This window comes from Cotesia glomerata, linkage group LG6, assembly GCF_020080835.1.
Source record: "Cotesia glomerata isolate CgM1 linkage group LG6, MPM_Cglom_v2.3, whole genome shotgun sequence".
In the NCBI taxonomy this organism is placed as follows: Eukaryota; Metazoa; Arthropoda; class Insecta; order Hymenoptera; family Braconidae; genus Cotesia; species Cotesia glomerata.
Genome location: NC_058163.1, coordinates 1,196,334 through 1,209,900, shown reverse-complemented (window position 1 = coordinate 1,209,900; position 13,567 = coordinate 1,196,334). Strand labels below are relative to the sequence as shown.

The 13,567-nt window shown below is 24.4% G+C and overlaps 2 protein-coding genes across 5 annotated transcripts in view; one reads left to right on the top strand and one right to left on the bottom strand.

Moving 5' to 3' along the window:
- Positions 1 to 1,255, top strand: part of LOC123267105 (dual specificity protein phosphatase 10-like) — a 39,671-nt gene extending 38,416 nt beyond the window's left edge. For all 3 annotated transcript variants that reach the window (XM_044731611.1, XM_044731613.1, XM_044731612.1), the window contains one exon: positions 675 to 1,255. In XM_044731611.1, coding sequence (XP_044587546.1) covers positions 675 to 1,009 — 335 coding nt within the window. In that variant the 3' untranslated portion in view covers positions 1,010 to 1,255. The remainder of the gene's footprint in view (positions 1 to 674) is intronic.
- A 4,249-nt stretch (positions 1,256 to 5,504) lies between these two features.
- Positions 5,505 to 13,013, bottom strand: LOC123267109 (PRKC apoptosis WT1 regulator protein-like). Of its 2 annotated transcripts, XM_044731617.1 has the most exons (9): positions 12,536 to 13,012; positions 12,347 to 12,410; positions 10,959 to 11,137; positions 8,640 to 8,763; positions 8,339 to 8,435; positions 8,138 to 8,245; positions 7,645 to 7,685; positions 7,410 to 7,569; positions 5,505 to 5,918 (listed from the first exon to the last, which is right to left on the bottom strand). In XM_044731617.1, the coding sequence occupies exons 2-9, from the start codon at positions 12,361 to 12,363 to the stop codon at positions 5,733 to 5,735; spliced, it is 912 nt and encodes a 303-aa protein (XP_044587552.1). In that variant the 5' UTR covers positions 12,364 to 12,410; positions 12,536 to 13,012; the 3' UTR covers positions 5,505 to 5,732. The 2 variants fall into 2 exon arrangements, with proteins under 2 accessions (XP_044587552.1, XP_044587554.1); XM_044731619.1 differs by lacking the exon at positions 8,138 to 8,245 and having other exon boundaries at positions 12,536 to 13,013.
- Between the last annotated feature and the right edge of the window lie 554 nt (positions 13,014 to 13,567).

Sequence of the window (13,567 nt, the reverse complement as noted above, 5' to 3'; positions counted from 1 at the left end):
TTTGTAGAGGAGAGTTGGAGAAAACTTTAAAGCCCAAAAAGAAGATTTTAGGATCATTGGATCAAAAGTTATATTAATTTTAAGATTCATAATGTAAAATACGAATTTTTGGTCATTATTCAATTTTGGATGGATTTTTTTGAGGAATGAGTGAAGATATTTTGAAAATTTATGGAAGGAATTTGTAGAGAAATGTTTAAAGAAACTTTTAAGCCCAAAAAAAAGTTTTTAAGATCAATAGATCAAAAGTTATCAATCATTTAAGATTTATAATGAAGTAATTCAATTTTTGATCATTATTAGCTTTTAAATGATTTTAAATAAAGTTTTTTGAAGAACTGGCGAAGATATTTTGGAAATTTTGGTAAAGAATTTGTAGAGGAAGGTTCAAGGAAACTTTTAAGCTCTCAAAGAAAGTTTTAGGATCTGTAGATTAAATATTAGTTAGATTTTGAAATTCATAATGTAAAAATCGAATTTTTAGTCATTATTTGATTTTGAATGGATTTTTTTGAGGAACTGGTGAAGATATTTTTAAAATTTATGGTAGAAATTTTTAGAGGGAGGTTTAAGGAAACTTTTAAGTAGAAATTTTTAGCCTCAATAATTACAAAGTAATCTTAAATTAAAGATAAAAATGAAAAACTAATAATTTTTGTTTGTTTTTTTTGCAGAGGATGCAAGAAAAGCCGGCTGCAGCGTACTGGTGCATTGCCAAGCCGGAATATCACGTAGCGCGACAATAGCGATCGCATACATAATGCGACACAAAGGCCTGGCAATGATCGACGCATACAAACTGGTGAAAAATGCGCGTCCCATAATAAGTCCAAACCTGAACTTCATGGGCCAGTTGCTCGAGCTCGAGCAAGGACTGAAGGCAGCTAGCGACTGCGCTCCCGCAGCGCCCTCGGAGGAACAGAACAAACAGGAACCTAACCTGCAGGAGGAGAAGAGTCACTACCAGTGGAGTCATACCGAACAAGTTACCTCCGGCTGCAGTGTTTAGATTGTTTATTGAATTAATTAAGTGCGCGTATCATGTTAACATATCGCAACGTGTCTTTTGTTATTATTATTACGATTATTATTATTGTAATTAATTAATCCGGCCGATCGGTAAAAGTCTGATGATAAATATCTAAGAGGTCGCCGGCTGTAATGAGATTGTACTTATAACCTATAACAGGGATTTGTGTGGACATTGTTTTAAGACTGGACGGTTTTAGCTTCTCGTGCAGATTTAGTTTTTAATTTTTATTAAATTAATAGAGAACTTGCATTAAATTAATTAATTTATTTAGTTAATTAATTAATTAATTTATTTATTTATTTAATTAATTACCTAAATTAATTAATGACTAAAATTAATTAATTTAATTAATTACTGTAATTAATTAATTAATTAATCAATTACTAAAATTAATTAATTAATTAATTAAATTGATTTATTTATTTATTTTATTTATTTATTTAATTAATTAATTAACTTAATTTAATTAATTAATTTAATTAATTAAATATCACTAAAATTTATTTTTTAATTATAAAAAATTATTTAAGCAGATTTATGCAATAAAATTTTAAAAATTTGTAAATTTAATCTACGTAGCCTAATAATTGATGAAAAAATTAAAAAACAGTAAATTTCCGCGATATTTAATTTTTTTCATCACTTATTAGTTAAAAATCTACTTAAAAAATAATAATTTAAGTTTTTATTGCATAAAATTGCTTTATAAAAGGCTAATTCATTAGAAATCGTTAAAAAAAGAGATTGTCAAGAGTATTCGACAAAATGGCGGCTGGAATTCCCGCGCCACAAATTGGCGGTTAATATCAAGCGCGGCAAATTTAAAAATGTAGAGAATTTATTTTAATAAGTTACTTAAGAAAATCCAAAATTTTTAAAACTTCCTGAAAATTTGTAAATTCTACGTAGCCTAATAATTAATAAAATTCAAAAACAGGTCTCGGGGATATATTATTTTTTTTTTCATCACTTGTTAGTTAAAAATCTTCTTAAAAAATAATTATTCAAGTTTTTATAGCATAAAATTGTTTTATAAAAGGCTAATTCATTAGAAATCGTTAAAAAAAGAGATTGTCAAGAGTATTCGACAAAATGGCGGCTGCAATTCCCGCGCCACAAAATGGTGGCCAATACCAAGCTAATACACTTGGATTTTCTGTATAGCGCCACCTTAAATAACAACTAAGTGACATACCTAACCTAAAAAATAACTATTAGGACAAACAAGTAATTATTATTTATTTTCTAGTTATTTTTAAATTAATAGTTTAAATAAAAATATGTGATGAAGGATTAATTACTATATTTGGTAAAACGGCTGTATTTTCTTTTCAAAACTGCCAACAAATATTTTTAAATTTCGCCGTAAGATGGCGTTACTAAATGACATCACAGCCTTTGAATAAAGCTTCTAAAGAAGAAATTAAAAATTTAAAAATTCAATAATTTAATGCAAGTTCTTTATTACTCTTAAAAATTTGTTATCGATATTTATAATTAAATAAAAGGTTCACTTTTTTTCTTTCCACCGAACTTGAAACATCTTTAATTCGCTTAGAATAAAGCTCACGGGAAGACAATTAAATCGCGAGATGGAAGAAAAAAAAATGGCGAAAGCTCTTCCTTGGACATTTATATTTTAGCACTTCCTATACATGTATAATTTGTTCCTGTAATTTTTTTAGCATTTAAGGGTCATTAGGATCCAAGTGATCTAGTCGTTCGGGACATTTTGCCGCTTATTAATTAATAATTAACCGTTTTTTTTAATTAATAGAGTTCAGTATTGATCGGTAGCTTACTTTGATGGTTAAATTAACCATTAAATTTATTTTATTGATAATAACAGTGTAAATATACCAAAAATATCAAATGCAAGGAATGAGTCGGTGTATGAAAGTTAAAGATGTATATTTATATTTAATTAATAATGAATGAGTATTGATTAAACAAATTTATATATATTAATTATTTTTAAGGAAGAAAACATTATAAATGGCCTACATAACCTCAACTTGACAATAAACAAAATAATTACATATCAGTAATGAAAAAAGCCTTTTAAACTACGTAAAATATTTAAATAAAAGGTCATATTTTTAAAATTAGATTTATTGTAAAATATTTATGTAAATATTTTGAGGTTTCGCGTGCAAAAAAAAACATAGAAGAAAACAAAATTGTCGTTTTAAAAGTATTGTTTATTTATAAATTTATATTGTAATTTATTTTAAGCGAATCCCAACGAATGTTTATTTTAAGGTTAGCCATTTTAATTGAGAGGTTAAGTTTGTAAATAATTATGGGAAATAATTTAAATAAAAAAAAGATAACGCGTGAATTATATATATTATTTTTAAGAAATAAGATATTTTATAAAATATTAATTGGTTAATGAATTAATAATTAATAAAGAATTGAGATAGCAAAAAAAATGTTTTTTTTACTCACCATAAAAAATATTTCCAGACAAGTTGACATTTTTTACACAAAATATATTGTAATTATACACCACATATAAGGTAAAAGCCTCGATTATTGACACTATAAGAGACAAAGTTATGATTTGATTTTTTTTAAGCAATCAAATATCAATATCGATGAATTTTGTTTGTGGTAATGTCTCAAGTAATGTTTTTACTAATCAATTTCTTTTTTCAAAATCATAATCACTGATATTTACTAATTAATTTTAAATAATTAAATAGATTATCCGGAGACACCAATTATTGACAGGTTAAAAAACTGATTGGTCTAATTATTGACATACCTTAGCCCCAATTATTGACACCTATACTGCGCATGCCTAGAATCATCTGCTTATTCTTATTCATCGAAACTTATTATTAAGTAATCAATATTATTAAAGTTTATTAATAATAATTTCTATAAATGATTGATTACTATTAAAAATATAAAAATTAATTTAAAAATAATTTATTTAATCGGAAGAGTTCAAACTCTTACAGTTAATTTTTTAGGTTAAAGTCAAAAAAAGGCGTGATAGCGCTGTCGACTGGCTGTCAATATGAGATTCAACTTAAAAATTATCAACTAGTTATTGACACCCATTATTTAAATATTATAAAGGAAACAATTAATTTCGATCATTCAATTTTATAAATTTTTCATATATTGTTAATTAAAAAAAAAAAAAGATCATATTATTAGATGAAGAAATTAATTTAAACTCGGCATTTAAAAAAATTGCTTTTCTAACCAAAGTTGTTAAGAAAATGGACGCTCGTAATCTGGTTTTGACTGGTGCTAACTTTATTTTTTAATAATTAATATTTAATATTAACTGACAGTAATTTTTTTCAATTTTTTAATTAATTAGAATTTAATAAGAATTTATATGATAGTTATTCTTATTACAGATAATTAAATATATTTAAAAATAATTTAGGGTGTCAATATTTAGACTCCTGTCAATAATTAGGGCTTTTCCTATTGTTGAATTTTGTTGGTGGTAATGTCTCAAGTAATGTTTTTACTAATCAATTTCTTTTTTCAAAATCATAATCACTGATATTTACTAATTAATTTTAAATAATTAAATAGATTATCCGGAGACACCAATTATTGACAGGTTAAAAAATTGATTGATCTAATTACTGACATACCTTAGCCCCAATTATTGACACCTATACTGCGCATGCCTAGAATCATCTGCTTATTCTTATTTATCGAAACTTATTATTAAGTAATCAATATTATTAAAGTTTATTAATAATAATTTCTATAAATGATTGATTACTATTAAAAATATAAAAATTAATTTAAAAATAATTTATTTAATCGGAAGAGTTCAAACTCTTACAGTTAATTTTTTAGGTTAAAGTCAAAAAAAGGCGTCTTAGCGCTGTCGACTGGCTGTCAATATGAGATTCAACTTAAAAATTATCAACTAGTTATTGACACCCATTATTTAAGTATTATAAAGGAAACAATTAATTTCGATTATTCAATTTTATAAATTTTTCGTATATTGTTAATTAAAAAAAAAAAGATCATATTATTAGATGAAGAAATTAATTTAAACTCGGCATTTAAAAAAATTGCTTTTCTAACCAAAGTTATTAAGAAAATGGACGCTCGTAAGCTGGTTTTAACTGGTGCTAACTTTATTTTTTAATAATTAATATTTAATATTAACTGACAGTAATTTATTTCAATTTTTTAATGAATTAGAATTTAATAAAAATTTATATGATAGTTATTCTTATTACAGATAATTAAATATATTTAAAAATAATTTAGGGTGTCAATATTTAGACTCCTGTCAATAATTGGGCCTTTTACTTTATTGCATAAAAATTTTTTTATGCTGACTAATTAATTTTCACGACTAAAATGGCACTATTTCAATTTTTAGTTCTTAAATGGCCGCTAGGCAGCGTAGGTGACAAATTTAAAATTTAGCAAGATGGCGCGCGTGTGGATAGAATGAAAAATTCTGACAGGTGAGTACAATTAAATTTTATTTATTTATTTATGAATACTAACATAACATATCTATAAGCATATTTATCGAAATATAAGAATATATAATTAAGCTAGAGTACAAAAGAAGAATCAAAAAATAATAAAATCTAGGAAATTATTCTAAAATAAGTAAGTAAGTAACTAATTACAATTACGTTGAATGTAGTCGATAGTTGATAAAAATTTAGGCGAAATATATGTTTAAAAAAAATTAATTACTAGCCAGAGCGGCCATTGCGCGAATGAGCGCTGCGTTCTCGTCGCGCAGTCTGTCGCGCTCGATCGCCATTTCGCGTTGCTGCTGAAGAAGTTGAGCTTCCAGGGCCATTATTTTCTGGTCTTGGTTCTCCAGGAGCGTTATGAGCCGTCTGTTTTCTTTTTGTGCACGTTCTAGTAACTGAGAAGAATATTTTAAAGTTACAAAAAATTTTTTTTTTTTAATATTAAAATAATTGAGAATTTTTATAAATTTAAGAAGATCCACGCAGTAAAATTTTTAAAACTTCCTGAAAATTTGTTAATTCAATCTACGTAGCCTAATAATTGATAAATAAATTAAAAAACAGTAAATTAATTTTTTTTCATTACTTGTTAGTTAAAAATCGACTTGAAAAATAATTATTCAAGTTTTTATTGCATAAAATTGTTTTATAAAAGGCTAATTCATTAAAAATCATTAAAAATAGAGATTGTCGAGAGTATTCGACAAAATGGCGGCTGCAATTCCCGCGCCACAAATTGGCGGTTAATACCAAGCGCAGCAAATTTAAAAATGTAGAGAATTTATTTTAATAAGTTACTTAAGGAGATTCACGGGAAAATTTTTAAAACTTCCTGAAAATTTGTAAATTCAATCTAAGTAGCCTAATAATTAATAAAAAAATTTTAAAAAAGTAAATTTCCGGAATATTTAATTTTTTTTTCATCACTTATTAGTTAAAAATCGACTTGAAAAATAATTATTCAAGTTTTTATTGCATAAAATTGTTTTATAAAAGGCTAATTCATTAAAAATAGAGATTGTCGAGAGTATTCGACAAAATGGCGGCTGCAATTCCCGCGCCACAAAATGGCGGCTAATACCAAGCGCGGCAAATTTAAAAATGTAGAGAATTTATTTTAATAAGTTGCTTAAGGAGATCCACGCGAAAATTTTTAAAACTTCCTGAAAATTTGTAAATTCTACGTAGCCTAATAATTAATTAAATTAAATAACAAGTTTCCGGGATTTTAATTAAATAATTAGGGTGAATATTGTAATTTTTACATGAATGGAGATTCCATCAGCCGGTATTTGGTTGAGAATTTAATGCAATTAACGATTTAAAAAAAATTTTATTTTCATTGAATTTGATTGAAAAAATAATAAGCTTTCGATTAAAACAATAAAAAAAGTATCTTTTCGAACGTATTACGGAGATATTTTATATTTTTTATAAAAAATCACTCGGAACTTGCGTTCTTTAAAGTCTTGTATTTGACTTGGCAACACCGCTTGCGCAGTTACTCATGCGCATAAGTAACCGCGGTTTTTAAAATGCTAGAAGATCTTAGTAATTTTAGTTAGACAGTAAACATAAATAAATTTGAAGGTTAGGGACACTCTTTTTGTGTTGTCAAATGTATACCGGTAATTCAGAGTGCTACATTTTTTATTAGTCAATTAAATGTTAATAATTTTTTAATGACTAAATTTTTCGGAAATTTCCTCAAAAATGTTATTAATTTTTAAAAATTAATTTTTAGATAAAAGTATTTCTACGTATTATTTTTTTATAGACATTCTTTACACTAGGAGGGTACTTGGATCTCTTTAATAAATATTATTTTTATAAAAGTTAAAAAAATTGACAATTTTTATAAATTTTAATAATAATAATTAACTTACGTCTTGAGGATTGTCATCAGTAGGTGTTGGTATATGATCACGATTCATAGAATTTAATTGATTTGCATGATGACTGTGGTGACCGTGGTCTGATTGATTAACGCTGTCAGACTGGTTTAGTGAGTCAAATTCTTCATCATCAGCTTCAAGATCCGAATGACTGAAAAATAATAAAAATAATAATTAGTCAGTAACATTGTTTTGGAGTTTATAACTTCAAAAATGTAAGTAATACCTTTTATTTCTTCGTTGTGTGTAAACTTTAGCTGTTCTTTCCTGAAACAAAATAATAATAATAAGTTAAGTGTTATGAGTTATTAACCTGTTGACTGTTCTTCAACAATGACACTGAAATTAGACATTAAATTTAACAATTTTATTTGACAAAAAAAAATTATTTAAAAAAAATTTTTTTTTAATTATTTAAAAAAAAAATTTTTTTTTTTTTAAATTATTTAAAAAAAAATTTTTTTTTTTAATTATTTAAAAAAAAAATTTTTTTTAAAAAAAGTTATTTAAAAAAAAATTTTTTTTTTTTTAAATTATTTAAAAAAAAATTATTTTTAAAAAATTAAATTAATAATTTTTGACAGCTTAAATTTTTCTTTTAATTAATTAAAAAAATTATTAAATAAATAAATGTAACCTCAGTGTCATAAAGACGGTTTAAAAAAATAAATTTAACTAAAAAAAAATAAACCAATACAACTAAAAAAAAAAAAACTTACTTCAACAAGTTCATGTTCAAGAAATTCATTATGCTGGGTATTGTTTTTAGTTTCGACACATGTGCCAACAAGCTCTTCCTCATCTTCTCCAGTACTACCTCCAGTACTCTACGGGTTTAAAATAAAACAAAAAACTAAAATAAACGTAACTAAAACCTAATCAAACGTTTTTTAATAAATTGTGTTTTTTTTTTAAATTACCTCTGTTGACGGCAAGTGGACGACGCCGGTACTTCGCCGCTTTTCGCGTAGTTTTCGCCTATCCCGTTGTTGCTTTCCTTTGTTGATATGAATCGGCCTGTTTAGGACATCATTATCGTGTAAATATTGTTATTTATTTAATTATGTTCAATTTATAAAATCAATTGATTTCTGTCAATTTTTATTTTTATTAGAAATTTATTATAAAAAGAAATATTTTTGAGATTAGAAACTTTTTTATAAAAATTGACAGGTGTCGCTTAATTTTACTGTTATAATTTTGTGAAAATTAATTACTTACCGGTTAGTAATTCGTTTGTCTTGTTTGCGCATTATAGGCTTGTTATTTTGCTGTGTGTCATGATCACCTGGCATAATTGTTGATCCAGAGTCACAAATTCCTGGTTCGTCGTCTACTGGGTTTTCTGAAAATTTTTTTTAGTTAAGTAAATTTGGAAAGTTTATCTATATTATCAAAATAATAAGACGATTCTCTAGATAGATATTTAAGAAATGATCCTGTAGCTTGTGAACTATTGACATTTTTTAGAATATAAGCTCATCCCGATGTTACACTCGTCAAGACCTTTCATTTGAGTACCCACATCAATTTTTCATATATTTTATATATTTATATATATTATATATATGTGTATATGAAAAAAATATAAAAAATGCATGTGGGTACTCAAATAAAAGCTCTTGATGAGTGTAACATCGGGATGAGCTTACATTTTAAAAAATGTCAATATCTAAGAAATGACCTTGTATATTGTGAACTATTGACATTTTTACAGATATAAGCTTACCCTGATATTGCATTCATCGAGACCTTTAATTTGAGTACCCACATCAATTTTTCATATATTTTATATATTTATAAATATCATATATGTATATATGAAAAATATATCAAAAATGTATGTGGGTACTCAAATGAAAGCTCTCGATGAGTGTAACATCGAAATGAGTTTATATCTTGAAAAATCTCAATAATTAAGAAATTTCCTTGTATCTTGTGAACTATTGACATTTTTAAAGATATAAGCTCACTCTGATATTGCATTCATCGAGACCTTTCATTTGAGTACCCACATCAATTTTTCATATATCTTATATATTTATAAATATCATATATGTATATATGAAAAATATATCAAAAATGTATGTGGGTACTCAAATGAAAGCTCTCGATGAGTGTAACATCGAAATGAGTTTATATCTTGAAAAATCTCAATAATTAAGAAATTTCCTTGTATCTTGTGAACTATTGACATTTTTAAAGACATAAGCTCACTCTGATATTGCATTCATCGAGACCTTTAATTTGAGTACCCACATCAATTTTTCATATATTTTATATATTTATAAATATCATATATGTATATATGAAAAATATATCAAAAATGTATGTGGGTACTCAAATGAAAGCTCTCGATGAGTGTAACATCGAAATGAGTTTATATCTTGAAAAATCTCAATAATTAAGAAATTTCCTTGTATCTTGTGAACTATTGACATTTTTAAAGATATAAGCTCACTCTGATATTGCATTCATCGAGACCTTTCATTTGAGTACCCACATCAATTTTTCATATATTTTATATATTTATAAATATCATATATGTATATATGAAAAATATATCAAAAATGTATGTGGGTACTCAAATGAAAGCTCTCGATGAGTGTAACATCGAAATGAGTTTATATCTTGAAAAATCTCAATAATTAAGAAATTTCCTTGTATCTTGTGAACTATTGACATTTTTAAAGATATAAGCTTACCCTGATATTGCATTCATCGAGACCTTTCATTTGAGTACCCACATCAATTTTTCATATATTTTATATATTTATAAATATCATATATGTATATATGAAAAATATATCAAAAATGTATGTGGGTACTCAAATGAAAGCTTTCGATGAGTGTAACATCGAAATGAGTTTATATCTTAACAAATCTCGATAATTAAGAAATTTCCTTGTATCTTGTGAACTATTGACAATTTTAAAGATATAAGCTTACCCTGATATTGCATTCATCGAGACCTTTCATTTGAGTACCCACATCAATTTTTCATATATTTTATATATTTATATATTCCACAAATATCATACATATAAAATATATAAAAAAATGCCATGTGGGTACTCAAATGAAAGCTCTCGATGAGTGTAACATCGAAATGAGTTTATATCTTGAAAAATCTCAATAATTAAGAATTTTCCTTGTATCTTGTGAACTATTGTAATTTTTAAAGATATAAGCTCATCCTGATGTTACACTCATCAAGACCTTTCATTCGAGTACCCACATCAATTTTTCATATATTTATATATATTATATATATGTATATATGAAAAATATATCAAAAATGCATGTGGGTACTCAAATGAAAGCTCTTGACGAGTGTAACATCGGGATGAGCTTATATCTTCAAAAACTTCAATAGTTAAAAAAGTACAGTGCAATTTAACAAAATTTATTATTTAATAAAGGTAAATTTTATCTATTTATAGTTCACAAGTCACGGCAGTCACAAAGTGACTGCAAGGTTGTTACTATTTAAATATATTGTTTAAAAAAAATAATAAAATGTTGATTGTTAATAGTTACTTTGGAAATTTAAGGTTATGATTTCATTAGCGGTAGAAGAAGTTGACACAGCAGTCGCTCTTGCAGGTGGAATGGCACGTGCTCTAGCTGTCCTGATTCTTGGGCGACGTGACGTCAATTCATAATCGTTGTCAAAGTCTTCTTGGCTTACTGAACTTGACGCCATCCCGGTTATGTCACTAAAATTTTAATATTTTATTGGGTTTGGAATTGTAAGGTAAGTTTATTAGGTTAGTTTATTTGCTAGTAAATAATATTGATGGTAATTTTGTTCTGCATTATTTTTTTTTTACTTAAAAATTAATTTAAAACAATTTTTAATTAATTAAAAAGAAAAAATGTCAACAAAAAATTGTTCCAAAACTTTTAAATTAATCAAAATATAATTTTAAGTATTAAAAAATAATTTTCTAACCTAAAAAATGACTAAAATTTTTTTAATAATTAAAAAAGAAGAAATATTATTAAAAAATTGTTCCAAAATTTTTTAATTAATTAAAATTTCATTTTAAATAATTAATAAGAATTTTCTAACTTAAAAAATGACTTAAAAATTTTTAATTCATTAAAAAGAAGAAATATCAATAAAAAAATTTTTAAATTAATTAAAATGTAATTTTAAATAATTTTTTAATCCAAAAATTGACTAAAATAAATTATAAAAATTTTTTTTTTGATCCAAAAGAAGAAATATTGTTAAAAATTTTTTTCAACATTTTTTAATAAGTGAAAATGTCATTTTAAAAAATTAAAAATAATTTTTTAACTTAAAAAATGACTTGAAAAATTTTAAATTAATTAAAATGTAATTTTAAATTATTTTCTAATCTAAAAATTGACTCCAAAATAAATAAAAAAATTTTTTTTTTTATTCAAAAGAAGAAATGTCACTAAAAAATTTCTTAAAAATTTTTTAATGAATAAAAATATCATTTCAAATAATTAAAAATAATTTTTTAACTTAAAAAATGGCTCAAAAATTTTTAAATCAATTAAAAAGAAGAAATGTCAATAAAAAAATTTTTAGTCTAAAAATTGACTTTAAAATAAAAAAAAAAAAAATTTTTTTCATTCAAAAGAAGAAATATCACTAAAAAATTTCTTAAAATTTTTTTATTAAATAAAAATGTCATTTTAAATAATTAAAAACAATTTTTTAATTTAAAAATTGACTAAAATATAGAAAAAAATTTTTTTTAAGATCAAAATTAAAAATGAAGTAATAAATCACAGTAAAATAAAAAAAATCTCATTAAAAATGAAAAAATAAAAAATTTCTTCAATTTTACACCAAAAATTTCCATTAAAAAAATAGATTAAAATTTAGACAAACAAATAAAATATAAAATGCAGAACAAAGAATTATAAAAATAAAACCATAAGCTTACAAAAAATATCTGGACATCTGAATAAATGATTTAATAGTGACGATGATGATGATGTGCTAAAACACTTGATTAAATAAAAATAATTAATACCACAATATAATTTCTATAACTATAAATACATGTCAATTAATAGCTCTATTAAGGTCACGTATAAATAGTTAAAAATAAAATCAAATGCTTAATCATTACCTATTTTTGTAACTGCCTTTTAAAGAATAAATCTCCTTATTTTTTTTATCCTTTTTAAACCAGTCGCCGAGCACAAAGAAAAATCCAAACGGTAATCCAAATGTTAATAAAATAATTCAGGACTTAAAATTAAATTTATATTCCACAAGTGCTATCTTATTTAAAATAATATTTTAATTATCAATTGTTATTTTAAATTGTGATGATTAATAATCAATAGAGTTTTGTTATCATCCTTATCGGAAACACGGATGACGACAACATGACTAAACGTCAAAGTACTGGATTAGATTTTAGATTTTAGATTTATAAATATGTTGAAATAATTTTTTTTTATAGTTTTTTAAGAGTTAATCTTAAATAGAGGCTGGATTTTTATTAAAGACACTTATTTGATTTAAGTTGACACTGACAACCTGAGTTATGCACTTGCAATTCCGATTTTAACCCTCGATTTTATTCTATGAGTAACAAAAGAGAGATTTATTGATTTAGTCACGTCATTAAGCCGCGTTTTTATTAAGGCGATTTTTCACGGCTGAATAATGTTTTTTATTTAAGCGGGAAAATTTGAAAGTTTTAATTTTGTGATTTTGAATTTTAAATTAAAATTTTTTTTTTTTTTTTATTTAATTTATATGCCAAGGCAATAAGCCTAATGGCAAATACAAAAATGTAACAGTTTTATTTAATCATCTAAGAATTATAATGTACACTGATAAAAGGATTTGTTTATAGTTAAAAATATTTGTTAATATTTAACAAATCATTTATTAGAGACGACTTTTTAGTCCTTAACAAATATTTCTTAGTATTTAAAAAGATTTATTAATATTTAATAAATGAATATCAGATTTATTAAATACAAACAAATCATTTTAAATACTAAGAAATATTTGTTTGATACTAAAAAATGGTCTCTAATAAATGATTTGTTAACTATTAACAAATATTTTTTTAATACAAAAAAATCCTTCTATCAGTGTATATTTGAAACATTAGGAAGATAATTTTATGTTAAGTGAACAGAAA

Coding starts and splice junctions, on each gene's coding strand:
- LOC123267109 (XM_044731617.1), bottom strand. Junction 8,246..8,338: donor TCCACTTGCCGTCAACAGAG/GTAATTTAAAAA, acceptor TTAAACCCGTAG/AGTACTGGAGGTAGTACTGG. Junction 7,570..7,644: donor ACACAACGAAGAAATAAAAG/GTATTACTTACA, acceptor ATTATTTTTCAG/TCATTCGGATCTTGAAGCTG.